Source organism: Dermacentor albipictus, chromosome 8 (genome assembly GCF_038994185.2).
Source record: "Dermacentor albipictus isolate Rhodes 1998 colony chromosome 8, USDA_Dalb.pri_finalv2, whole genome shotgun sequence".
In the NCBI taxonomy this organism is placed as follows: domain Eukaryota; kingdom Metazoa; phylum Arthropoda; class Arachnida; order Ixodida; family Ixodidae; genus Dermacentor; species Dermacentor albipictus.
The window spans coordinates 131,453,143-131,480,587 of NC_091828.1; the positions used below are offsets into that span (position 1 = coordinate 131,453,143).

Here is a 27,445-nt window from a genome sequence, read left to right on the forward strand (position 1 = left end):
GTGGTCCGCTTTTAGTTTCTGGCGAATGTTGCGGACACTGCGGTGGGCCAGGGCTTGATGACATTTGTTGCCCAGCTGCTGGTGCTACCGCGACGTACTTGGAGCAACGGTAAGTGTTGTGCGATTACCCGTTCTCTTGCTGACACGTAAAAAACCGGTTGCGCATTCGAGCTGTGGTCGATGTGATCTCGAAATTCGAAGGAACACGAAACGGTTGTCGCAGGTCCCGCAGTGATCGCAGTATAATTTATTCGTTCGTGCCTTCAACACTGCAGTTCCTACGCGTTGCACCGATGTAAAAAAATTAACAAAAAAAAAACAGCGACATCTTCCACGCGCCAGAAATGCATGCACTCAACTAGCGTGGATGTCGTCCTATGATGTTTATCGCTTTCTTAAGTCTATTTTTCTCCATTTCTATAGGATGACTACGCTATGCCCTTCTTATTTACCCATGCAGCGCATTGCTGCATTTAATTAACTTTCTCACTGCTGACCGCGGTATGGGCGTCAGAGGCTTTCATTCGTTGCAGTGAGATAACGAAAGCGTATTTCCTTCACTTAAAGCTTCTTAGTAGCCCCTTTGCGAGCCGTCGAGTTAAATCATACAATGCGTACGTTGTGAGCGAGCTGGTAAACGAACCCACTTTACTGCTGCTGCTACTATCGCTTTTACTGGAACTTTCAAAATTAAACATATATGAGTATGAATCGGCTCACCAAGCTTTATATGCACGTCCGTTGCTTTCGTTCATAGATCATGTGCGTAGCTTTGCAACTGTGACCGATATTTAAAAAACAGCAAGAAGGCAGATGACACAAGTAGTGTGTCTGCTTTAATTGTTGTCTGTGCTGTTTTTAGAATATCAACCAACTCCACGCACTCGTGCTGTTTACAGCTAAAACGTGTTTTTTCTTGTTGCATGAGGAGCATTTGCTTCTAATTGTGGCAGTAACGTTGTGAATTGTCCTCGGCCCAGATCGCTGACTGTGTGCAAATTTGTCTAATCTGTTTCACTTTACTGCTGTCTTTACAGCTTCTGCTTATTTCCTCTGCCTGCACCTTATATTTGTTGTGTTTATTGAGACCTGGCCTGTCTCTGTCTCGTTGAAGACAAATGGACACAAGTACTGGTCGCTGTTGGTTTGTTTGGTTTGCTCAGTCGGAGCGTGGTATGTATATGCATTTGCTAAAAGGGTATGCTGCTGCATCTAATGCAGGTACTGCTTATCTAAAGGTAGATTTAATTAGTAGTGGTTTGAGTGATGTATGACACCAGGGAGTTATTGTTCTAGAAAGGTGACAAAACTGGTCCACAAATTTAAGGTATGGAGATGCTTAACCATGTAAGTGTTCTAAGTTGCCGTGAAGTATTACACACATTTAAAATTTCAGTTGCAAAAGACATAGTAGAAGAATCCAAAAGATTTTTGCTGCCAGATGTCTTGAGACAATACATTGTAGAGAAAGCATTATAGTGTGAGCTGCCAATGATTGTCGTCAGCTCTAACCCATTTTTCTATATAGTCATTGTTGCTTCATAGTCTGTTGCCATCATATGCTTGTTATAAACAAAAAATTGAGCTGCGTGACTCCCCTGATTTTTCTCGCTCATAAGCTACAAATGTTTTGATTTCGGCTGCCTTGGTTCCTCATGGTAGAAAACGAGTGTTTATTAGCCACTTGCCAGCTTCTAAGATCATGTACTTTGTAGTATGGGTGTTTTAAAGGATACTTAACATCTGCCATCATGACTGTGAGTGCTGCTGCCCAGCACTCTTAGGGCTATGCTTAGTACACATGCGCAGCTATCCAAGAAAATTGACATCGGGACAACTGCCATTGAAGCTCACTTGGTAGAGCATTGCAAGCACAAGGCAGAAAACGTGGGTTCAGCTTCGTTGTCTCTTGTGCAAAGCATTATCATGATCCGTCTCCTGGCTTCTTCGTACATCCAGTCAGATAGGCTCAATAATAGTAACGTGCCTGATGGTGGGTCGTTAGTCTGGGTCCTTAGTGCAGCAGCCCAATTCTTTACCCGTTAGGCTACAGGTGCATGCATAGCGCACCAGATTAATCTCACTGGTTCTCTCATAGCAGCTGACTCTTTCAGATGTTATGTGACACAGAGTTTGGGATTCTCCCGTTTCAGCTCAGATACAACATAAAGCAGACGTTGTGTCTATTTTGGTGAGAAGTTGTGTGTGCAGTTGTTTTGGTTTCTCTGTGTTGACGTATTGTGCTTTGTATTTCATGTGGTGTTAGGCATTACCTCAATTGCAGCTTCAATGCTGTGCCCATAAAAACAGTTGTAGGTAGGTGCTCAGGAGTAATGGGAAGCTCATTCTTCCTAATTCTCTTTTGCATACAGCAGGTAGTGCGTCCAGTTTAGTGCCACGCACCTGTGTGGCGCATTTCCTTGTTCTTATTCTGCTGATGTGTTGTACATAGGGGGAAAGTCAGTCCTCTACATCATGGTTGTCAGTGCCGCTGAATACAGTGCAGTCTCAGCCTCGCTGCCTTGAAATGTCATAAGACGTGACATCTGGGCATAAAGTAGCATCTTGCTGTCCCTTGTCATTGGGCATAGCCAAGGTTGTGGTTGTGCAACCCAAGGATCCTGGAAAAGGAGCAAAAACGTTTATTGAGCTCTAGAAAAATTTTATGAATTTCGCGGAGTCAAATGGTGTCTTCCATCTTTTTAGCAATAACCCTCTGCCTCTAGTCCAGGGCTCCGCTGGATGCCGCTGCCAGCTGGGCCCGTCGGATCAGCCCTAGTTGGATGTCCTGACAGTCGCTAGAGAGCATTCCTTTCCATTGCTCCGCACTCAGGTTTGGTGCCGCGTTTGTTTTCTGGCAGGCCCACGTTATACGGTAGAGCGTGGGTGTTTCCTGGCACCATGGGCATTTGTCAGTGTACTGTGTGGGTTGTATTTTACTGAGTGTGTTTAAGTTCGTATATGCACCCGTCTGTAGCAGCCTCCAAGCTATGGAGTCCTCTCTAGTGAGAGAGCTATGCAGTGGGGGGTACCGCTTCCTGCTGCCCTTATAGTGGTTTAGGATAACCGAGTATTCTCTGGGGACTGGCTCAGTTTCCTCGAGGTCATTGGTGGAGGGTGCTCGGTATGCTGTGTATTCTCGAGCTACCCTGTCAACCTCACGGTTGCCTTCCACGTCCGTGTGACCCGGCGTCCACACTATCGTCTGTCTAATTGGTTGTTCTTTTTCTGGATTTTGTGTGTGGTGATCTTCAGAGCGAAGTATGTGGAGCGCTCTGTGACCTATTCTGCCTAACATGTAGTTTCGGCATGCTGTTTGGGAGTTGGTTAGTATTGTTAAAAACCACCTAGTCCGATAGCCCTCCGCTGCTGCTAGAGCGACGGCCGCTTCTTCAGCCTCGACTACCGTGCAGTCCCGTAGAGACGCGCTGACGATTTCTCGCATGTCCGAGTTTATGCATTTGTACATAGCCACCCACTTTTCAACATCGGCGCCATCGGTACCGCAAAAACTTCCAGGATCCTTATTTATAACCCCAACGCAGTAGCGGCGGTGATAAATAAGGATCCTGGAACTTTCTGCGGTACCGATGGCGCCGATGTTGAAGAGTCGGTGGCTATGTACGAACGCATGAGTGGAATCAACAGATGGGACCCTACGCATATGCTAGTTAACCTGTTGTTCTACCTAAGAGGCATGGCAAAAGTGTGGTACGAAAACCACGAAGATGAGCTAACAAGCTGGGACCAACGCAAAGAGAAGTTGACAGAGTTGTTTGGCAAACCAGCCGGCCGTAAAATTGATGCAAAACAGGAACTGGCCTCCTGTGCCCAATCCCCCATGGAGTCCTGTCTCTTGTACATCCAGGACATGCTGGCACTTTGTTGTAAAGCAAACCCGATCACAACATAACAGAAGCTGAGAAGGTCGGGCATGTGCTTAAGGGCATTGCTGACGACGCCTTTAATCTGCTCATGTGCAAAAGCTGCCCTACAGTTGATGTTATCTTTAAAGAGTGCTGAGAATTCCAGCAGGCCAAAAGCCGATGAGTCTTGCAACCATTCGCCAGACTTCCTAATACTGCTGCAATGCAGACATGTGAAGATCAACCCACACAGCAGCACGCACCGCCATCGGAGGACGTGGTGTGAATTGTTGACATGAACTGGATGTGATGGCGCCTGCATTTCTGTTCGCGTATCCCTGATGCTACATTTTCAGTCCCCTTCTCACAAGCTATCATTCACCAGGAACTTGAAAACATTGGTTTATGTTCTGTCTGTGCTCTTGCCAACACCAGAGCTAACAAATACCCTTCTACTATTTTTGCTCCATCCCGACGCTTCTGTCCGTGTTATCGCAACCCGACTAGGTGGACAACTGCAGACGACCAGCCGATATGTTTCATCTGTCGCCGCATTGGTCATGTCGCCTGATACTGTCGCAGCTCGTCGCCCTTAACACTTCGCACGCCGACCAACCTGAGCCGTTTTGATGAAAATGTTTCGCCCACCGCTGAATCTAACAGCGCCAACTCTGCTAGGAACATGTCGTACAGTTGCTCACCATCGTCGCACGTACACCAGTCTCGTTCACCGCAAACATGTTGCCCATCTTCCTGTTCGCTGCAGCCATGTCGCCTTTCGTCCCCTGTGGCATTTGGCCACACCCGTTCGTAAAACTAAGAAATGCAGCCCTCGGAGGTGGTGCTGCATTGCCTAATGCTGCAGCAAATCCTCTGTCTATGCCCACAGGAATAAGTGTAATTGGCGTTAAAATAGACAGCATAGCTGTCCAAGCACTCATCAACAGTGGAGCCCACATATCTGTGATGAGTGCTAGGCTGTGTAGACGTTTAAAGAAGTTCCTCACCCCAGCAGCTGCCCGAGTGCTTCATATGACTGACGGTGGCATGCTGGTTGTTCTTGGAATGTGTACTGCAAGTATAGCTGGCCGCCCTAGTTCTGTTCTCTTTGCTGTGATCGTCTTCCCTCATAACGTTATCCTTGGATTTGACTTTTTATCCACTCATTCTGCTCTCATCGACTTAATGACCGGCGTTCTTCAGTTAGAACTGCCTCAACTAGCTGATGCTCCGAGCACCGCCTCCCCGCACTTGTGCTCACTTCACGATGTGCGTTTGTCACCCGATGCAGTTACTTACGTCACTTTGACCGCCCAGCCACATGTTCCTGATGGTGAATATGTTCTTTGCCCCATCATCGATGTGCTTTGAACCAGTCACGGTTACTAATAATGACATCGTTTTACCACTTCTTAATTTCAGCCTGTGCCCTGAAGTGATTCCAGCCAGCATTTTCTTGGACAGCGTTTCTAGTGGTTCTGAATTTGATGTTGAGAGTCTGCATTCTGAGAAGGGTTTATTAGTGCCAATTGCAGCTCCCAGCTCTGGTTCATTAACGGATGACTTTGCAAAAATGACTGCACTTAACCTCACCTCTACACAGGCCAGGGACATACGTCTCCTGCTTGAATCGTACAATGGCATCTTTGATTTTGGCTGCAGGCCTCCAGGCCGAACATCTGTTGTTCACTACCGTATAAACACTGGAGACACAAATCCTATTTGTCGGCGTCCCTATCGTGCATCGCATGAACATCGAGTCATCCAACCAGAGGTGGGCAAAACGCTCCGCAAGGGGGTCATCGAGCCATCAGCCAGCCCTTGGGCTTCGCCTGTCGTCCGTGTGAAAAAAGAAAGATGGTGCCTGGCATTTTTGCGTCAATTATTGCCACTTAAATGGGATCACACGAAAAGATGTCTACTCACTACCATGCATCGATGACGCCTTGGACTGCTTGCACAGTGCTAAATACTTATCGTCCATCGATCTTCGATCCAGCTACTGGCAGATTTCAGTTGATGAAATGGTTGGAGAAGACAGCCATCATCATGCCGGATGGCTTATATCAGTTCAAAGTCATGCCCTTTGGCCTATGCAATGCTCCAGCGACATTTGAATGTCTGATGGACTCTCTTCTGCGAGGCTACATATGGACCACCTGTCTTTGTTACCTTGACGAAGCTGTTGTTTTTTCTCCCATGTTCGGCAGCCGACTTACCCGACTCGCTGCCATTATTGCGGTCTTCTTAAAAGCAGTCTTCCAACTGAATTCCACGAAGTGTCAATCTGGGCATCGTCAGATTACAGCGTTGGCACACCTCATTGACACATCCGGTGTTCAACCAGATTCGAAAAAAGTTCGTGCCATACGCAGTTTCCCTGTGCCACATTCTGCTTCTGACGTGCGCTGCTTCGTCGGCCTGTGTTCTTACTTTCGCCGTTTCGTCAAAAACTTTGCCAACATTGCTCAGCCTTTAATAGATCTTCTAAAGGAGAACACGCCATTCTCACGGGGCCCGGAGCAGGCTCACGCTTTTGCCGCTCTCATCGGGTTTCTGACCACCCCTCCCATACTTGCCCACTTTGATCCATCTGCACTGACCGAAGTCCACACTGGTGCAAGCGGTCATGGCATCGGCGCTGTTCTCGATCAACAACACAAGGGTACCGAGTGCGTGATAGCTTATGCCAGCTGCCTGCTGTCACCTGCCGAGAGAAATTACCCCATCACCAAGTGGGAGTGCTTCGCTTTAGTTTGGGCTATCGTCACGTTCCGGCCATATTTGTACAGCTGCACATTTTCGATCGTTACAGACCACCATGCACTCTGCCAGCTGTCTTCCCTCCGGGACCCGACAGGGCGGCTTGGTCGCTGGGCTTTGTGGCTCCAGGAATTTTCATTTATTGTCACTTACAAGACTGGATGCCTCCAAAAGGACACTGGCTGCCTCTCGTCACCCCGTGGATCCACTTAATCCTTTTACGCATGATCCGATGACCTGCGTGATGGCATTCACTGACATGACTGACATGCACGGCGAACAACAACGCGACGAGTCCTTACAGCCCATCATCGCCGGAATACAATCACTCCAGCAGCACTGACGGCACATGCCGCATGTTCGTGCCGCACAACGGCATCCTCTACCACAGCACTATCAACGCTGATGGCCCTGAGTTGCTCCTTGTCCCTCCTTGTCATCTGCAATCTGTTCTTGAACGTCACGATGCACCGACAGCGGGACACCTTGGAGTTTTGCGTACATACGATCACGTACGACACCGGTTCTTCTGGCTGGGTCTCTACTGCTTACTGCACTCTTATGTCGCAACTTGTGAATTGTGTCAGCACCGAGAGAAACCTCCCCGGCCACCTGTCGGATGACTTCATCCAGTTGAAGTTCCTTCCGAACCGTTCTCTCGCTTAGGCCTTGACTTGCCTGGCACTTTTCCGATGACTAGAGTTAACAAGTCGATTGCCGTCGCTACTGATTACATGACACGCTACGCGATAACAAAGGTGTTGCCGACTATAGTTGTGCAACAGACGTCGTTGATTTTCTCCATCACTGTTGTGAATGTGACCAAGTTCTCGCGGCATTATATTGTAAATACAGTCTTTCTATACTTCCAACATCCCCATAACAGTATGCTTTGCCTCTGGCATGTTCATGATCACCGATGGCATACAAAATAGTGATGCAGACTAAGCTTCGCAAAGAATTAATGTTCCATCTCTTCCTTACAGGCTGCTGTGTTTCAACTAAATCTGCATTTCCTGTGTCCAGTGGTCTCATTGCTCAATTAGTGCTTGCCTATTTCTGTTGCACTGCAACCCACTAATGTTAAAATGTGATACTTCTCCTCTTTTCCGTTGTCCTCCTGTCCTTTTACACTGCTGCAAACTTTTAGATTTCGATGCTCGAATGATTAATACAACCATTGATGCTACCATATTATGTGAAGACTGTCATGATGGCAATAATTTAGGTGGACCTGAAACTAAATGAAAAAAAAAAGAAAACAGACGTGTGAGTAGGAATAACTTGTGACCAAACTGGCTCCATGCGAAACTTTGCCTCAAGGAAATTGGTCTTAAAAGTCTCAAACCCTTTTCGTGCTCTCGTGACTGTCTAATAGACAGTCACGGAAGTTGCACAAAAAGGAGTGCCTTTCTGTTGGGGAACTGTTTTTATCACGAGTATGCTATACAGCACCAGTTGTGCTATGAGCAGGCACAACTGCACATACAAGCTATAGCCTGAACTTTAAAATAATTTCAGATCTATTTGTGAACTTCCCAAGCCACTTCACAACTGCAAGCTGAATCTGATGTATGCTGTCTCAGGGTCATGACCTATATTTGGGGGAAGACTAAGAAAGCAGCCTGTGACTGAAGTTTCAGTGTTTTGAGCCCACCATTTCGAAATGCTTTTTATGTGCACTCAGTAGGAGACAGTTCTCCAAGCTTCTTGATATGATTTTCAGTGATACTAGAAGCAAAGCTTATTAGTTGTATTATACTAAATTTTCATATTTTCTCTAATATACTGTGGTCGCGATAACACCACACTGCTTAAAAGGCATAGAAAATAAAAAAGCTACTTATTTGCCCTAGTATAATGTAGAAATCGGCATTCTGCAGTCTGAAAAGTGAAAACAAAAACATTATCGTTGCAACATTCACAACCACTTTAGCTGCTCATGAAATCATTGATGTACATGTAAAGAGCCTCTATGTTGTGTCTGTTAAAAACATGCTCCATCATGCTGCAGCATTATGCACATTAGCTTTGTGTAGAAGCCACAGCAGTTGCAATGTGCTGCACCGCAATGCACCTTGGTTATATGGAAAAGCTACCATTGTTGCTATGCTCTTTACTGTTATACACGTCAACCTTGTGGCAAAGCCACTGCACTTGCAATGTGCTGCACCTCAAAACGTTTCAGGTATGTGGGAATGCACACTTGCATGCGCTAGATTTGGGCATTTTTAATGCAAATAATTATTTTTTCATACCAAGCACTTTGCAGTAGGCAATTTTACGTCCCGACTCGTTTCGGTCTTCTGCATTGAAAACAAAAATATGTTACAGTGACCCCGAACCTGTTTCCCAGCATAACAACCTGACACTCTAGCCATTTGACCACTGTCGTGCACATACTTCTTGCTCTCCAATGCATTGCTGTGTGTATGGGATAGTGGCACGTGTATAACAGTGCATAATACATGTCAGAGCATGTGTGCATATACAAGTTGCTTATCAAACTGTGAGCATGTCAGTTTCTCCCATTCTTCCTTTGTAGCTGGACTTCGAGGTGCTTTGTTAGAATGCACCACCTTCGGGATTCGCTCACATTTCCAAGTCCCCCTCACTGTAGCAGCTAGCACAACATGGACACTGTACCTTTATGCTGTAATGTTTCTTCACTGGAGTACAAAAAGGAATTGTGTAGATCCAACATACATGTTAAAAGTGGTTAATGAGAATCTATGAAACATTCATATTTAATGCATTGTTGCAATCCAAATGATGGAAAGCGTATTTGCGTTGGCAAGCTAGCAGTAGCAGATGTCACAGGCATGTTATGCAGGGAAGCCACCTTATCACCTATAGCTGTTCTCTGTGCAGTGAGGATGAAGGTGACATGTGCTTGTTTAGTGAAGAACGTTGACAAGAGGTGTATGCACAGAGACATATGACACTTATCTTAATACTACATGTAAGGCTTGTATACTTGTGTCGCAGCGACACATACCTATTCTATGAGATGGGCCTAGAATAGGCACGTGCCCATTTGCGCATACTGCATAAGCCAAGTTTTCCACTCGTCAAAACAGCTGCCACAACAGTGTTAGGAAAGAGGCAAAGAAACCATGCCTTTGCATTCATACTCTCCTCACAAAGCTTGTGTCATATATGCAATCACTCGCCATACACAAACACATTGGTCAACACTGCAATGTTTGGAAGAACCCAAACCAACGCTACATAGCCATTTACCTGCAACATAAATCCCGACTGTGTCTGGAATCTACATAATGTTTCTTAATTTTTCAGGCATTTGGTGGTAGAGGCCAGCGCATTAGACAGAAATCCTTCTTGACTGCAGCAATGTTCAGAATGTAGTATGAGGTACTCTGTCTAGCTGGAAGTTGAAGATGGAAGTTATATTAGTAGTTAAAATATAGTAGCTAGTACTGAAACTACACATGCAATCAAGGCTGAGCCACATGCAAACACGGAAGAGCAGACACACACGGTGGTAACTTGAGCTGGCATTGTGTAGCTTTACCAACAAGCCCAGCTGGACACTGAAGTAAGGCATGTTGTTGGGTTAGTCAGCTTGTAGCTTCAGCAAAATTTTAAACTGTGTGAGGAAGACAGGACATGAACAAAAGCATAGATGCATGCGCAAAGTATAGACTTCCGACTGGCTTTGTTTGGTGAAGGCAGAGAGTTTATAAGGTTCTTCAAAATGGCAAAACAAAAAACATTCGCAAAGAAATTGTGCAAGAGGCAGATATGAAAAATAGCAAGGCCACCTGTGCATTAAGAGTGCAGTAGAGTCCCAAGGTGCCCATCTAAGAATTCTATTTCTTTCCTTGATAGGTATCAAGAAGGTGAGCTAACTTAGTTCTCACAAATTTTAGCGATGTGGAATGCTTTGATGACTTCTCTTTCTGCTTTTGAGCTTGCCTTCGAAAGGAATTTATTCTGTTCCAGATGAGGCAGGCAGCTTTTGCTTTCGCAGCTCCTGCACTGCAAGAGGAGATTCTCAAGGAAATAATTGCCTGCATGTAAAAGAAGTTTCTGGAAGTTATCGATGGGTTCCATCCACTGTCTTTCACTGCAACTTGTGTTATCTAAATGCATGTGTGCGCGACATGAATAATGTGAAACTTTGTGAAAGGCACGCGGGTCCCAGCGATTGCTCTGGAACATTCGACGACAGATGTATAAAAGCCGACGCGCTTGACCCGCTCATCAGGTTTTCGACGACCACCGATCGTGTTCGCCGCTACCATCCTTCTTTGAGTGTAGCCTGTTTTTGAGGGCACAAGTTCGCCCAATAAAACGCTCGTTTCATTAATCACAGTTTTGCTGCCCACGTGACAATATTGGGGAGTGCCAGGAATTGAGAGATCGAGACAGACCGCCACTAGAAGTTCCCTGGGCCAGGTGACAACTCAAGTGCATCCAAATATTTCTATATTTCACTATATGAACTTTTGTAGAATGAGGAACTTTTCAAGGGTGCAGTTGTTTCACACAAAAGAAAACTATTACTAAATAGTGACCAGTTTCTTTTGTTTTGTAAGCCAGATTGCATGTATTTGACATTGCTTACCGACTCTTACTTATTCTCGCTGTCCGATACAAGCATATGCACTCACATGTTTTCAAACAATGTGTGGAGCCATGTTTTTGGTGGAATAAAATTGGTCCCAATACAGAGCTTCGTGGCACACCGGATCTTACTAGCAATCACGGAGAAGAAAATTCATTAGTAGTTACAAATTGGTTCGCGTTAGTTAAAAATTTACTAATCCAATTCGTAGACCTGTCAATTCAAAGTTTACTGTCTTTTGTGTATTGGACCAAGCCCCTGGTCCAGACTTTGTGTATTGGACCAGACCCCTGGCCTGGGCGGGCCCTGGCACTTTACCTAGTGGTGGCCTTTGAAAATAGCAGTGTGGCACCAGTGGTTGCATCAGGATCTAGGCTCATGAAGTTAGACAGCAACGTGCACAGGGCAAGGAGTTTGGTGGCCTGGTACTAGTCACAGTTGTGGAGTACACTATAGTTTTTGTGAGTCCTAGCCCCTACCTAGGGTACCAGTCTGTGCACTGTGTGTATATATATATATATATATATATATATATATATATATATATATATATATATATATATATATATATATATATATATAGGATGTGCAGGATTGCTCGTTGGCAGCACGTGATCATGCGGCAGCTGACAGGCCTATGTGTTTCGCCCTGGTAGTGCGGTCGTCTTTGTGATTCTAGAGCTGTGCTGGCATTGCCCAAGAACAGGATCTAACGGCATGGTGCAGAATTGCAGAGTGGGGGTGCTCCATTCTATTCCCACTCCATTCCTTCAGAGTTGTGGTTATGCGATTCCAGTCCTTATAACTTGTCAGAATTCTGACAGTTGGACCAGTCCCACTGTTTGAGTGGTCAAACTAATCTACTCCAATCCTCCAATTACAGTAAATAAAACGCTTCCCGTATAATTACTTACTACTTGCGCCCCGATACAGCGATAGCGTAGAGGTAGAGCATCCGCCTCACGTGCAGAAGGACTGTGGTTCAAATCCAGGTGCCAGCATACTTTGCCCCGGCTGACCTTCCACATATGCCCCCATGGGTAATGTCCAAAATACCAGTACGTCTATCTATTCCCGGAATTTCTAAAAAATCGCGAATACCTACCGTCAGCCTCAGACATTTAACACTTGAATATATGTCGAAAGAATATGACTCCTCGGTGAGCGTGTATACAGACGGCTCGGTCTCGTCGTATGCGTCTGGTGCGACTTTTGTCGTGCCTGCGCATCAAGTCATTCGACGGTTTCGTCTGCATAACAAGACGACTACAACATCTACGGAATTAGTGGCACTAAGAGAGGCCGTTCAATATATTGCGCGACAGCCTCCTCAAATATGGACAGTTTTCAGTGACGCAAAATCGGCTCTTCAACTACTTAGAGTGGTGTTGAAAGAAAGCGCTTACAGAGTGTTGGCTCTTCAAACTGCCGAGCTCTACACTTTAGCGCAAGAAAACGGCCACCAGATCACATTTCAGTGGATTCCTAGTCACTGCGGTATACAGGGCAACGAACTGGCCGATGCCGAAGCGAAGAAAGCACTCGAAGAACGAGAGTCGCTGCTTTCAATTCCTTTTTCAAGAGCGGACGCCAACTGTCTCCTCTCCAGTGTCATCCGAAAATTGACAGCAAAGCACTGGGACAATCCGGATAATCGCCACAGACGACTCCAGAGATTGGACCCCACCATGAATTTTAGGCTACCACCGATAATTCAACGAAGCTGTGCCAGTCTTCTGCACAAACTAAGGCTGGGGGTAGCGTTTACGCGCGGATACGTGGACCTCATGCGATGCACCGAGTCTCCACACTGTGAGGTGTGCAATGTGACTGAGACTATAGGTCATGTGCTTTGTGACTGCCCTAAGTTTGTGGAAGAGCGTGATAGGTTGGTCAAGGACCTTACGCGTCTCGACAGCGCACCGTTGTCGGAGGACGTTATTTTAGGCCCTTGGCCAGACGCTCAGTCGAGTTTCAAGGCGATCAAGGCATTACTGAACTTTTTAAAAATTACGGGCCTGGATTGCAGACTTTGAGCATGCCAAATTGCTTGCCATATGTTCTACATCTTCCTTCTATCGTCATCGTCACCCATCATGCACCTCTTTCTTTCCCTCTTCCCCTTCCCCGAATGCCGAGTAGCTGGCTAGAGGAATATACCTCAGGCCGACCTCTCGGCATTTCATGTCATTAAACTTCTTTCTCTCTCTCTCCAGGTGCCACTCAATTTTCCACCGGATAAAAAAAATCCATGTTGATACAGTTGTATAAACAGGCCTGGTGGCCTGACCCCAGTGACCAGAACTGGTAATGCACTCCCTTACCAGAGCAGGATTGGCCACAACCTCCTATATGAATAGAACAATCAAACCCCGGCCCTCGGTCCCCAGCAGCTGCGAAGCAACTGACCACAGCGGCGGTCAGACCTGTGACGCCACAGAGGGTGCTAATAATCTCTGGATCCGGACAGGCCACCATTGGAATCTGAACCTGGCAACGTTTAACGCTAGAACGTTCTCTAGTGAGGCGAGTCTAGCAGTGCTATTGGAGGAATTAGCGGGCATTAAACGGGATATAATAGAGCTCAGTGAGGTTGGGAGGACAAATGAAGCATATACAGCGCTAAAAAGCAGGCACATCCTGTGCCACCGGGGCTTAGCGGAGAGACGAGAACCAGGAGTTGGATTCCTGATTAATAAGGATATAGCTGGTAACATACAGGAATTGTATAGCATTAACGAGAGGGTAGCAGGTCTTGTTGTAAAACTTAAGAAGAGGTACAAATTGAAGGCCGTACATGTCTAGCCGCCTACATCCAGTGACCAGCAAGTCGAAAGCTTCTATGAAGACGTGGAATCGGCGATGGATAAAGTCAAAACAAGATACCTTTCTCCAGCCTGCTTCTTGCCTACCCTGGCATTGAAGTCGCCCATCAGTATAGTAGAGTTTGCAGAATGGAATAATTTGCGGACAATGAATACCTTCTTCTGCAAGTGGGATAACCGAAAGTGGACTTGGAGGAGCCCGAATGGCGAGACTAGAAATGAAGTAGACCTCATACCCTGCGCTAACCCTGGCATCATACAAGATGTGGACGTGCTCGGCAAGGTGCGCTACAGTGACCATAGGATGGTAATATCTCGAATTAGCCTAGACTAAAGGAGGGAATGGAAAAAACTGGTACATAAGAAGCCGATCAATGAGTTAGCGGTAAGAGGGAAAGTAGAGGAATTTCGGATCAGGCTGCGGAAGAGGTATTGGGCTTTAACTCAGGAAGAGACCCTCAGTGTTGAAGCAATGAACGAAAATCTTATGGGCATCATTAAGGAGTGTGCAATAGAAGTCGGTTGTAACTTCGTTAGACAGGATACCGGTAAGTTATCGCAGGAGATGAAAGACCTAATTAAGAAACCAACCCTTATACATAGCTTTCATTGATTACGAGAAAGCGTTTGAGTAAAAACCTCAGCAGTCATTATGGAATCGGGGTGTAGACGAGCCTTATGTAAAAATACTGCAAGATATCTACAGCGGCTCCACAGCCACCGTAGTCCTCCATAAAGAAAGCAACAAAATCCCAATAAAGAAGGGCGTCAGGCAGGGAGATACGAACTCTCCTATGCTATTGACGGCGTGTCTACAGGAGGTATTCAGAGACCTGGATTGGGAAGAATTGGGGATAAGAGTTAATGGAGAATACCTTAGTAACTTGCGATTTGCTGATGATATTGCCTTGCTTAGTAACTCAGAGGACCAATTGCAATGCATGCTCACTGACCTGGAGAGGCAAAGCAGAATGGTGGGTCTAAAAATTAGTCTGCAGAAAACTAAAATAATGTTTAACAGTCTCGGAAGAGAACAGCAGTTTATGATAGGTAGTGAGGCACTGGAAGTGGTAAGGGGAATACATCTACTTAAGACAGGTAGTGACTGCTGATCCGGATCATGAGACTGAAATAATTTGAAGAATAAGAATGGGCTGGGGTGCGTTTGGCAGGCATTCTTGGATCATGAACAGCAGGTTGCCATTATCCCTCAAGAGGAAAGTGTGAAACAGCTGTGTCTTACTAGTACTCACGTACAGGGCAGAAACCTGGAGGCTTACGAAACGGGTTCTACTTAAATTGAAGACAGCGCAACGAGCTATGGAAAGAAGAAGAATGATGGGTGTAACATTAAGGGGATAAGATGAGAACAGATTGGGTGAGGGAACAAACGCGAGTTAATGATATCTTAGTTGAAATCAAGAAAAATGGGCAGGGCACGTAATGAGGAGGGAAGATAATCGATGGTCATTAAGGTTTATGGACTGGATTCCAAGAGAGGGGAAGCGTAGCAGGGGGCGGCAGCAAGTTAGGTGGGCGGATGAGATTAATAAGTTTGCAGGGACAACATGGCCACAATTAGGACATGACCGGGGTAGTTGCTGTTTACGCAAGCATTTTGCAAATGCGGCTCACTTTTAAGCACCCCTCCTTATGTCTAAAAAAACAGAAATAAACATTCAGTATACTTTTTCAACTTTTACTAAGCTTATCATATAGCTCAGTGTTAACATACAGTAATCACAGGTGAGGTTACAAAAAGCAGTAATAATTGACAGTAAACACTGCTTGGATGGAGAAAAACATGGGAATCAGGTCATTTTATTTTTGACAACAACCTTTTTTGGCATAGGAGGCTCAGGAAATGGTGATGTAGCAACACTGTAAAGACTGAATAAGATAGATGTGGAATGCCTTGATGACTTCTTTCTGTTTTCTTTATTTTGTCTTCGAAAGGAATTTATTCTGTTCAAGATAAGGGAGGCAGCTTTTGCATCTGCAACAGAACATCGGTGGATGTTGTGTGAAGCACTTTTTCTTTGCTTTTTCACTACCTGAGCAAGGTAACTTTCTTTGTGCTTCATCGCGCGATTTCTACAGTCAACTTCCATTAATTCTACCCTGACGAGACTGACGGGTCGAATTAAGATGCAAAAACCTGCTGAAACACCGTTGATTCATTTGGCAGTATGTGCTTGCGCAATTTGCCTCTGAAACGAACATGCATCAACTTTCTATTTGTCCAAAGTATAAAACTAAAGTAGAAATGACAACTCCAAACCAAAGTGGAAACCTACGCATACCTGATTTTTTAGTATGCCAGCCAACTTTCTAAAGTCAGCTTCGCTGTATTACAGCCATGATAAGCGGTAAAGCATATACTGAAAAGATTTCGCGCCAAAGAACAACACACACAAGAAAGACGACGACACCATGGGCGCCTGTGGTGTCGTCTTTCATGTGTGTGTTGATTTTTGGCGCAAAATCATTTCAGTATGCAAGATCACCAACTAGCCCAGCAGTTAACTCTTCTAACGTGAAGCATATGAATGCTACAAACATGGTTTTAGTTTCGCACTTGATTGTACAGCTAGGCAATTTTCGGCACAATGTCCTTGGAAAACAAAAACTGTTCGTTAGAATCAGATACGTACTACAATCAGACATTGTCAGCTACCGTTACAGCTTAAAAATCTTTCTCAGCTGGGTCAAAAATAAGCATTTCAGGCAGGAGATAGCATTTGTATAACACATTCACTGTCCCCTAAGCTCTGCTCAGGCAGACGTTGCCACTAAAAGGGGTCGTTATTGGGGTCTGGTCAAGTTCACATTATATGGCGAATGCCAGTTTTAGGATCAAAATACTGAATGTTTAGGCCCATAGAAATGCATGGGCACCGGCCAGGACCGAATTAACTGAAAAATGAAATTAACGAGAGTCGGATTATTGGAAGTTTACTGTACACCCTTTTCTGTTCTACAAGGACTTGTCATTTTAATATGTAGTTTTCTTCTATCAGTGTGGCAGTGGTGCTAAATTTAGCATTTGAAATCATTCATCGTTCCAAGGACAAGTTGCAAAGTAGGGGCACATTTTGAGACTTGAAACATTTGCACATATAAAGGCAGGACACATTAACAGCTGTCCACTTAACATAAGTTGGCTGTATTATCTGCATAGTATGTGGTTGCTTTTTTGTAATGTGGTCATTCTGTAAAAGAAAGTTTTATTTGTTTCAAATAAATTGCTGAACTATTGCTTGTGTGTTTTCCTGTGCTCTCTGTGCTGATTGCGCTTTTGAAAGTGCAGTGAGCGACTGCAGACTGAAATGCACAAGGGTTCACTTCATCATGTCAGGAAGGATTTTTTGGCTTGACCAAGGAGCCTTAACCCCTACCATGCATACACACTTTTTTGTATAAACACATCAAATGAAAGAGAGTGACCTCATCTATTTTAAAGCCTGGCAATGTTAGACAGAGTGAAGTACAAATACCATTTGCTGTTAAGAGGAAGCTTTAGCTCGGGCCCATCTCCGACGCGGCCTATTCAAATACATGTAAAACGCAAAAATGTTTTTCTGAGACTACACCTGGACTGATTTTAATGAAATTTGTTGCATTTGAGAAAGAAAGTTAAATTCTAGTGACTGTTGGAAGTGGAATTTCGATTTAGGGCCTGAATTTTGTTAAAAAGATTTTCAAATATTCGACCGTATGAAAAAAAATAGAAGCACGTTTACAAATTTATAGGTCTGCATCAAGAACAGACATCGCGGTTCGGTAAACAGCATACATTAGATCGTTCAAAGCGGACAAATTCGATAGGTCATTTTACATCTTACGTGAATTTGTTACGTTGGTTACAAGGGTTCTGCAAAAGTTGTATTTCCATATGGCTAAAATTTTTTATATTCATGTGTACATCAATTTTGTCCGCTTTAGATGTACTATTAGATGCAATTCACAGAATTGTATTATCCTTCATCATTGTCAGTTAGAGTTGTAAACTTGATAGCTTCGTATCTTGGAAATTTTCAATTTCTGCCAATATTTAATAAAAAATTAATGACCTAAATCGAAAATTCGGAACCAACATTCACTAGATTTTAAGCTTTTCTTTTAAATGCAACAAACCTCATCAAATTCGTTGCAGTGGTTGCCGAGAAAAATCAATTCTCCTTTTACATGTATTTAGATAGGAGCACCTGAGCTAAAGCTTCCTCTTAAGTATTGCTGCTAAAACCTCATGTTTGTGTATAGTATGCACATGCAGTGCTGGCTATGCCGTGGTTGAGCCCCGAAACAGCTTTCTCCACGCTGCTTGCTATAGCATTGCTGTGTTCTGCAAACTGAGGGCAAAACTATAAATATCTAGAAGTTCAGCAGTGCAATTGACAGCTATTTCCGTATGTTTGATGCACTCCTGGCCAGGGACTTTTCGTCCTGTAGGCAAAATAGATGGCCGCCTCGGACACTGTTTTGGAAAAAAGTGCAGCATACCTCGAAAGCTTCCTCAGAATGCTTCACCGGCAGGTTCTGCCAGCGAGTGAAGTGGGGCACAATAATCTGACTTTACATGGTGCGGCACAATACCTTAAAATGCTGCTGCTTCTGGCTTCCATTTACTATGACATGCTGGTGCACCTGTGCACCTCAACATGGAGCAACCCCATTTTACTAAAATTCTGAATTCTTCTACCAACATGGTGTGGTGTGGCTATCTATGATCACTGTATAAAACTAGGGCAAAAAGCATGTCTAGAAAGTACAAAAGCTGGTATAACTGTAATGAATGACCTGCAGTCATCCAAAATGTGTAAAATCACAAGAATTGGTCAAGCTCAAACACTGCAGAGTTTAACTAGTCCTGGCATAATTTTTTTTCTTATGCATGTGTAGCTGTCATTCAGTCAATTACACTACGAAACTTCAAATTTCTTCTATGTGCAACAAATATATCCTTAATGCAAACATTTAAACATGTGCCAAAGGCAGTGTGGCCCCATAACCTGGTGACAACATTGCATGGTAGGTCACAAACAAATGATGCATGCTGCAGTTCATAAGTAAGCCATGCCATTATTAGGTCATTGAAAACTGAGCATGTTAAGACCACTATGCAGCACAACATTGGTCTTTCCTTTCTGTCTTGGTGCACACTGTGGAGTGGGTGCATTTTAAAAACCTCAGGCGATTAAAGTTAAGCCGGAGTCCGCAACTATGGCATGCCTCGTAATCGTATCGTGGTTGTGACTTATAGAACACTAGAATTAAATTAATTTTAACTTAGATGTTTGAAAAGAGTCATAAGAAAATTTATTTAGTGAAGCAAGTCTTAGCACACATTAAGAATCCCTCAAAGCACACGCAGCTTTCAGTGGCATGGTATGGTCATAAAAGTTGCCATGTAGAACCAGATTAATATAAAAAAGTCCAGTCCAAAAGTTTAATGTCAGTGCTCCTTTACATGTAAGCATGAGGGACACATCTTTAAAGGCATCATCTAAATCCTGTGTAAGTATATATTGGTGAATATCAAATGGCCCTACGTCTAAGGAAGTTATAGGGTGTTATAACAGGAAGCCACAAGATTTTTGGTATGCACTCTTCCTATAGAGACAATATAGGGCAGCAACAAAATAGTTGGGCCTTGTGAAGAATTAATTCAAGATCTTTGCCAATTTGGCAAGTTCAATATTACTAGAGATAATGAAGGCCAATCACCTTGAAATGCTTGCCCAAACCTTATCAGCATTGCATCACTTATTTCAAATAACTTTCTTTTTGTCATTTTGCCAGATTAAAGTTCTCGAAAACCTGCTTGGCTGGTTTCAAGAACTTTTTGAGAACGGTTTGGTTCCATTCGAATGCAGCATTGTCAGTCTTTAGTGAACTAGACCCATCTTTACTGATATGCAATCAAGTAGATCGAAGCAGATGCTGTCAAAGTGCATGTGACAGAGTGTTAGGAGTGGGCATTCCTGGGTGATGTTCCCAAAAAGGGAGTTGTGAGCTTAATGCACATAGCAGCTGTAGCATATGAAAACCAGCACATTACTAATTTTTTAGATACCGCAGGGCTTGCACTGATGCTGGTCATAGTCTACTATAATTTCCACCATATATGGCCCTTGTAATCACAAGTTTTTATTGTCCTACAATATATTCCCTCTGTATACAATCAACATCTCTGCCAAGGACAACAGAAACAATACGATTGGAAAATGCAGAATTCTCCATCTGCGGAGGTGGCTGGCTGATTGCCGTATAAGATGCTTTGTGAGCTGGCATTGATGTCTAAATCTCAACTCATCTGCAAGCGTGCAAAATAGGCTTTGGGATACTTTTACCACAAGCAGAGACTAGAATGACTGTTGCCTGTGACATATGGCACAAACCCATGACGAGGGATCAGCTAGGATTCCCCATGAATACAACATCAAATAGCTTTATATTCCCACTAACTTGATAGTACATAATACTGATATGTAACAAAAATAAACAACAAAGTAACTGAAAAACGAACAGGTCTACTACGATTGAGCCACAAAGGGATTAAGATGGAAACATTTGTGTTAATAGTATGAAAAATATGTGCCTAAGATGTCATCTTCCCAGCAGCAACAACATGATCATGCACAAACTAGCATTACTCTTCAGGTGCACTCCAGGCTGCTCACACCATTTTCTACAATATTTGAAGCCCAACAGGCAGAAGGGGTCACAATTTGGCCAGTCAGAAGGGCAATGCGCTAAATACAAAAAAAAAAAAACCTACAGGCCCACTATGCAATGCTTTTGCCAAACTATCCCAACCTTCAATGTGTGCAAGTCCACAATGACCAGGAAAAGAAGTAAACAAATTCCTTAAAGATGGAATGAAAAAGAAATGTTGCGACAATTCAGAAATGAATTCTTTGTACTTTCTAGTGGCACACGGATAGACAGCCGGTGGGCACAATTTGAATTTGAACTCATGGCAGTGCTGCAGGGGCAAATACCACACTCATACTTCTGAAAAGCGTTGGTTACAATGCTGATTTGGAAGGGAAACATTGCAAATACTTCTTCAGAAGTTCAAGCATCTGACCAGTAAGTTGTTGAGCATGACTAGGGGAAATATCAATTTCACAAATAGCACCATTTCAAATAAACTGGCCCACTGCATTACTATTTTTCTAAAAGCCTCTGTGTGCGTTAATACAACCTCAACCTGAGGCAGCTTAAATCTAGGTCCCATGGAATCAAAAAATACAGCGGCGAGTATAACACTTAAATTTGCTATCTTGCGAACATGAGCGAAAACTTCAATTTGAAAAGGTTTGCTCGAAAGGAAAACTCACGGCTGTAACTCTGCTGTTCGTCGCCAGTTGTGTTAATAATAATAAAAAAACATCTGCACGATGAATAGACACTTCGATATTTGAAGCAGCTCGTTAGTGGATATCAAGGAATGTGCACTGGAAAAGAGCGAAACATGTAACCGACTGACTGACGGAAGTAAGGCTCACAGGATAAGTTTTCTCTGCCTACACCGATAATGCAGAACGTATTGTGCAATTAAATCGCCCGTAATGCGCAGCAATTACCGCACTCGATTGAAGTCGCCATCGCAGCGAAGCGCCATTTATTTCAGGACCACGAAAAACAAGGTATTCACTTAAGTACAGCGGCGGTTTACCTGTCGGCAAGCCCCTAACTCGCATATGACGAAAGCAAATCTCACGGAGTCCAAGCCCACGATTGCTCAAGTCAAACTGCGCTCGCACGAATATCGCGCACGTTATACGCTTTCGACACGCACAAAAGCGCGCGCAGAACGTCTTGCAGCCGACACGGCGGCAATGGCTAATCTACGTTCGAGAGTAGCTTTTTCAAAAAAGTAAAAACAAGCAACAATGTGACGTCACATCCTACACGAAAGAGTTGTTCTCCTCTCTTACCTTCTTTCAGCTCACGCATGCGTAGCGACCGCGGAGCCCTCGGGGGCGATGTTCAGGTTACACCCACCACCTACGCGCGCTGTCTCTAACAACATGGCCGAAAAGATAATTCCAAATGAATTTGTTCAGAAGCTCTTCTAACGTGTCACTACGTTGACCACAGTCGTCTTATGAAAAGTATAATTAATGTCATGCTAATTATTTGCGGACAATATTTTTACAGTTGTAAATTGGCCGCCTACCTTTCTTTTCCTAGTATACTTTTATAAAATGGGGGCGGAATATCTGCATTGCTAATGAGCTGTCTACTTTTACTTTGAGGCCGTCAGTGATGTAATTCCTTTTGGTACGCTGTCGTTTTATTTACAATACTATGCATTTATAAAAACAGCAGTGTTTATTGTAAATTACGCTGTACATAAATTGAGCATTTCGAGCTATTCTTTCTCCATGGCTAACCATGGCTGCAGCCGCTGTTTATATGTTATGTTCAGCGCTCGATTCGGGGCTTAAAACCCGTAAACCACAAAGCGCGTAATAACTACAAGTTGGTCACCGTGTTTGTGCTGGTGGTGAATTTGAAATTTGCAAACGCAACAGATAGAAGATCTACTGACAGAAGTTGCCTCTCGAGGTCTAAAAAAAAAGAAGATAGCCATGTGACGCAAATCTTATTCCAGCTGCGACGTAGCGAGTTTCCGCTTTATTTTTCTCATTTTGTTTGGAGTGATTAAGGTTTTGTCGCGTATCCTCGGCGCTTATCTGTGAAAGCTTGGGACCCCCCGCCCGCCCCCCTCCAAGTTCAGTGCACTTCGCGCGCGTGTGCATGTTCTTTGCACACTGCACTAGACTTGCCATCAGGTGTTGTGGTGTCCGCCGGTGGTTTCCGGGACTTTCACGTCTTTCACTTTCAGCTGCGGCAATGCCGAGCACCGTGGAGAAGTCGTTCCAGCCTTACCACATCACCGAAGACTCAGCGACGATGCGTACCGAATTCAGGATCCGTGCTCGGAACAGATCGTATGAAGGTCTCACGAAGGGTGAGATGGTGTTGTGTGTTGGCGACGGCATGTCGCCGGACTCGAGATCCTGCGGCACGTCCTCTTATGCTAATCTGCGTCTACCCATTTCGACAGCGTCGCCTGCTGGCGCCGTGTATCTGGTAGCACGATATATATTGCTGACCTGAAACTGAGAGCTTTCGTTACAGAATCGGTGAACTTGAAGCAAAGCGTTCCAGACTTGCAGACGGAACAGCTGCCAAAGTTTCTACGATCGCTGGCAAATAGTCATGTGTCACAAGTTTCGTCGTCAAATATTTATGACCCCCCTAACGTCTGTGCAAGTATTTCATGGATTGTTTGAAGCATCGCGTGAAAACGCAGACAAGCAGCTGGCGTTCGGTTATGTCGGCCGGCGTTACTTAAGCCGTGCGGAAATAAATTTGTCGGTAGGAGGCGGCAATCTTATGTCAAGAGAAATAAATAAAAAGCAAACAGCCTGAAGAAGAGAAAAAGGAATTGCAGAGATAAAAGTAGAAGCTGTAGGTACGAGAGTCGAAGTGATTTGACGAGGCTGCAATCTAAACTAGTTGGGCTAGGGAAATCTACAACAGTAGACAAACAAAAAACACTTTGTGCCACTCTTTCGGTGTTGGCAGGCAACGACTGACAGCCGCAGTGTGCTCCACTCGAACTCCCATGCATCTTTGAAGAAGCATAGCATATGCAGCTCAACAACAAATTGTGGCAATGGGGAAAAAAATATATATACTACCCTCACATCCTCAGATTAGAAGTTGTGGTAGCCATTCTTCTATTTACCAAATATACATCCTTCAGTGGCGAAAAAAAAAACGACAGTAGTGTAAACATACCAATGAGCACAAATAAGTTGCTCTTGCTAGCATGCATATGTGATGTCTGGTTTGTCTCGAAATGAATGGTGGGGGTATTCATATGTTTCCAGTGCACCGTTTGAAGGAAGCTTTAGTTTTTATGCATGCAACTGAAATGCATTGTATATAAATCCCTTTGCACACATATTCATTAGTCGCAAGAGTGCACTAAACCACTGCCTGAAATTGTGGGTCACTGCTCCAGACTTGCTGGTGGCCACATTCCTAAGGAAATTGTGAAGTAGCCTGCAGTGCTTGGGGCACTCTGTTGAATGTATAAAATATTTAAAACATTATGACTGAGGAACTTCAAACCTCCCCTCCGTCATGTTGTGCCCCATAGGGCGAATGAGGAGCTATGTTGCGGCGCAATGTCAACAACTTATGTGAGGGCCTACTGCACTGTTTGATAGGAGAAAATAAGTGCACTAATTAAACTTTGCAAGTAGATGTGCAGCAACAGCTACCGCTTAAAAGCAGCATGATTATTGTAGTTTACAGGCTTAATTAGCCTTAATTTTGGACAGGACAGAAGGGAGGCAGGATTACACATAGTTGCTATGTGTTGTCATGCCTACTGTCTGTGTACATACCGATACATTGTAAGCTACAGCAATTTATGTGTCAGCTGCTACAAATAAACACCCATTTTTTTAAAGAGTTTGACTGCCTTCACCCTGCTCCACACACCTACTTATCCATATCCTTCCCACTTGCGGGTACCAATGCTGCCAAAGAAAACAATTGTTGCCCTGACCAGTACTCTGGTTGAAATGTTGGCTCCATTCTAAGACATCCCATGATGAATCACTGATAATTTCATGTATCAACTAGGTCGCATGAAACTGACAAAGGTAGCATGTTTAGTTTGTTATCCTACCTTTCAACTTGAGTGTGTAGTGAATTCTATAGGTTCTTTTTTCTTTGTTTAGTGTACAGTAAGTTCTATCTGTTTTTGTTCAAAAGCTTCATCAAAGTTTGATGGCACTATACAAATGCACTTGGTCTTGTAATTGAGAATGTGTTTAGAAGTTTCCTCAGGCAAATCATTGTTTGTCTAGATGACTGCTAATTGCAGTTTGTTTTGTTTTGTAAAAGCAATCAATACCTCGTCCTCACTTGTCTCTGCTATATGACAGGAAAAAACTATTTCTCGCTTTTACAGTATTTGCCCCCCCCCCCCTCCACATGGCTTCACACTTGGGCTGTGAGGAGATTTTGTCCTCTTGTTTTCTTTGCCCTTTGTCGTTTACACGTGCTGTTAATCTGTTGCCACCTGCACTTCCTGCTAGTAAGGCAGGAATGTCGCCAAAATGCAAATGTTTATCTTCTTGTTCTGTGAGTAAAGGAAGTATGAGAATGAATGAGATGTCAAGATGGGTGATGGGTGCTAGTGTGAAAGGCTACCGGGATGCTTCTTTGATGAGCATCAGAATAATCAGCTGTAGTAAGTAATTGGAAATTAATCACGAAATAAGCATGGAGTCTAAATAGTACCAATGTTTTGATTGTTTCATTGTGGTAGCAGAGGTCATCATTGGCTGGTGAATGGTACCAAGGATCACACGTGCCTTGGTGAAGAAAAGCCTAGTTTTAAAGCAAATAGCTTTCTTTGGCTCCTTCGCCCATTTTTAGCTGGTAGGTGGTAGTGGTTGGACATGGAAAAGGTGCATGATCTTGTGCGACTGAGTTGGGGGGCATGTATGGTGCCGAACATCAACTCTGGGTTATTAAACTCTATGTTCGCCTGCGGAGTATACTTCGAAATACTGCAATGGATCACCTGTGTCCTCCACATCAAATGTCTTAACTAGAGACTCCAAAAACTGGAAGCGAGGCGGGCATGCAGGGGCTTTGTTTACATCAAGTTCTCATCACTGTCTTGTGAGGCGAGTTGTGAGAATTGTTCCTCAGAAAACAAGCCGAGTGCATTAACAACCCCTGTGTCATCTCCACTCGAAGAGGAGTATCCTTAGCTTCGAATTCACTTGATTCATCTTTGAAATCAGCCTTTATTTTCTGCAAAGGCGCCAACAAAGCTCGAGCTGCCGGCAGCACCATTTTTGTAGATCTCAGTTGCCAGTTGGTTTTGTTTCCTCTGGCAGAATGAATGCACTCCTGTTTACAGTACCCTACGAATTCCCTGTTGCCATCTACCAGAATTGCAACAAAGCGCTGAGACGAAATGAAAAGTACCTTCGACAAGCGTAGCTGGTCCTTGGCCATTTTTACCAGAAATGTGTGGATGAACCCAGCTGGTCCAAGCCCCAAGATGGGTTAAGCAAGCACCAATTAGCCCAGCAATATGTCTTCAATCTTTTAGTCTTGTGTTTCAGATGAAACGGGGACATACTTCCATATTTGTATGAGACTTATCAGCATTTCCTTTTTCTTTCTTTGAATAAATGAGTATGAGTGTGAAAGGGTAGATTCTATTGGGAATTTCAGTAGTTTGCTGTTTTTTATCCTGCCGTATATTAAATGCTACAGTGACAAATCAGCTGACTGCTTTCCCATGCTGAACACGGTTGACCGGAAAAATAGGATCTTGCGCATAACTTGAAGTACTTCTTTGAGAGGTTGTGATCAGTATTTCCCTCCCGTTTGCTTTTGCAGAGACCGAGAGTCAGTGGAAAGGCCCATTTTTCTTCATCCAGGCAGCGGACACGCAGTTTGGCATGATTGAGTCATACCTGGAGAAAAAGCCAAACCCACAATGGGACAAGGAAATAGCGCTCACCGAAAAAGCTGTTGAGGCTGTCAATCGGATGGAGCCGAAGCCGCGGTTCTTTGTTGTCTGTGGAGACCTCGTGGACGCCATGCCTGGTGAGTATGCACTAGGACATTGCTGAGATAAACGCTCATAAAAAGCTAGGCCAGAATATCACATAGCTCTCTTAATTTGTGACAACATACTTAGATTGTAATGATTGTGATGGCTCGACAGCTGTGTGTGTGTGTGTCACAAGCAACTTTGCACTCTCATTTATCGAAGTGATGTTTCTATACTTCGTATTTCTTATGAACTTGCGATTTCTGGCATACTGTGATGTGCTTGCATTCGCTCAACAGACCTAGAGTTTTCTGTTAGATACCTCCGAAGTGAGCAAGCTCTGCCTATAATGCTATAAAAATAATGAGAGACAGATGGTGGGATCTACCTTTCAGCTCTAACCATTCGGCCACAGTTGCATGCATGCTTCTCTTGTGTCAAAGTCACCCTTTGAAATGTCAGGCGCTTGCATCACATGCCAGTTTCTTGTCTTCTTTACTCTTGACAGCTGATGCTTTGATGCTTTGAGTCTGTATTAGATTGCTCTGCCTTTGGGATTGGCTCACATTTTTCAGACTGCAATATCTTCCGGCTTGGCCCATATTTTTCATTAGATGGGTACCTACAAAGTGGCTGCAGTAATGCTATTGCGTAAAGATATAAACCGGAAGATTTGGGCTTATAATGCAGCACGAAATGGTAATGATGGGCTTTGTCGAACATTTTAACAGCACTAAATGGACCAGACAAGAAGCACAAGTAGACATTAAGGGGTCCTGAACCA

General features: G+C 44.1%; 2 protein-coding genes and 1 long non-coding RNA gene across 4 annotated transcripts in view; 2 read left to right on the forward strand and 1 right to left on the reverse strand.

The window, feature by feature from the left end:
* Positions 1-22,076, reverse strand: part of LOC135896981 (dual specificity mitogen-activated protein kinase kinase 4-like) — a 69,224-nt gene extending 47,148 nt beyond the window's left edge. The window contains exon 1 of the mRNA XM_070524471.1: positions 22,062-22,076. The gene's annotated coding sequence lies outside the window, so the exon portion shown is untranslated. The remainder of the gene's footprint in view (positions 1-22,061) is intronic.
* LOC139049174 (uncharacterized) lies at positions 31-11,424 on the forward strand. Its single transcript, XR_011508151.1, has 3 exons — positions 31-109; positions 1,038-1,173; positions 10,596-11,424. It is a non-coding gene; the product is annotated as an uncharacterized lncRNA (long non-coding RNA).
* Positions 22,077-22,447: 371 nt separating the features above from the next.
* The window catches only part of LOC139049173 (serine/threonine-protein phosphatase CPPED1-like), a 50,994-nt gene continuing 45,996 nt past the window's right edge, over positions 22,448-27,445 (forward strand). The window contains exons 1-2 of one of the 2 annotated variants that reach the window (XM_070524473.1): positions 22,448-23,031; positions 26,505-26,714. In XM_070524473.1, coding sequence (XP_070380574.1) covers positions 22,818-23,031; positions 26,505-26,714 — 424 coding nt within the window. In that variant the 5' untranslated portion in view covers positions 22,448-22,817. The remainder of the gene's footprint in view (positions 23,032-26,504; positions 26,715-27,445) is intronic. The other variant, XM_070524474.1, reaches the window with a different exon arrangement.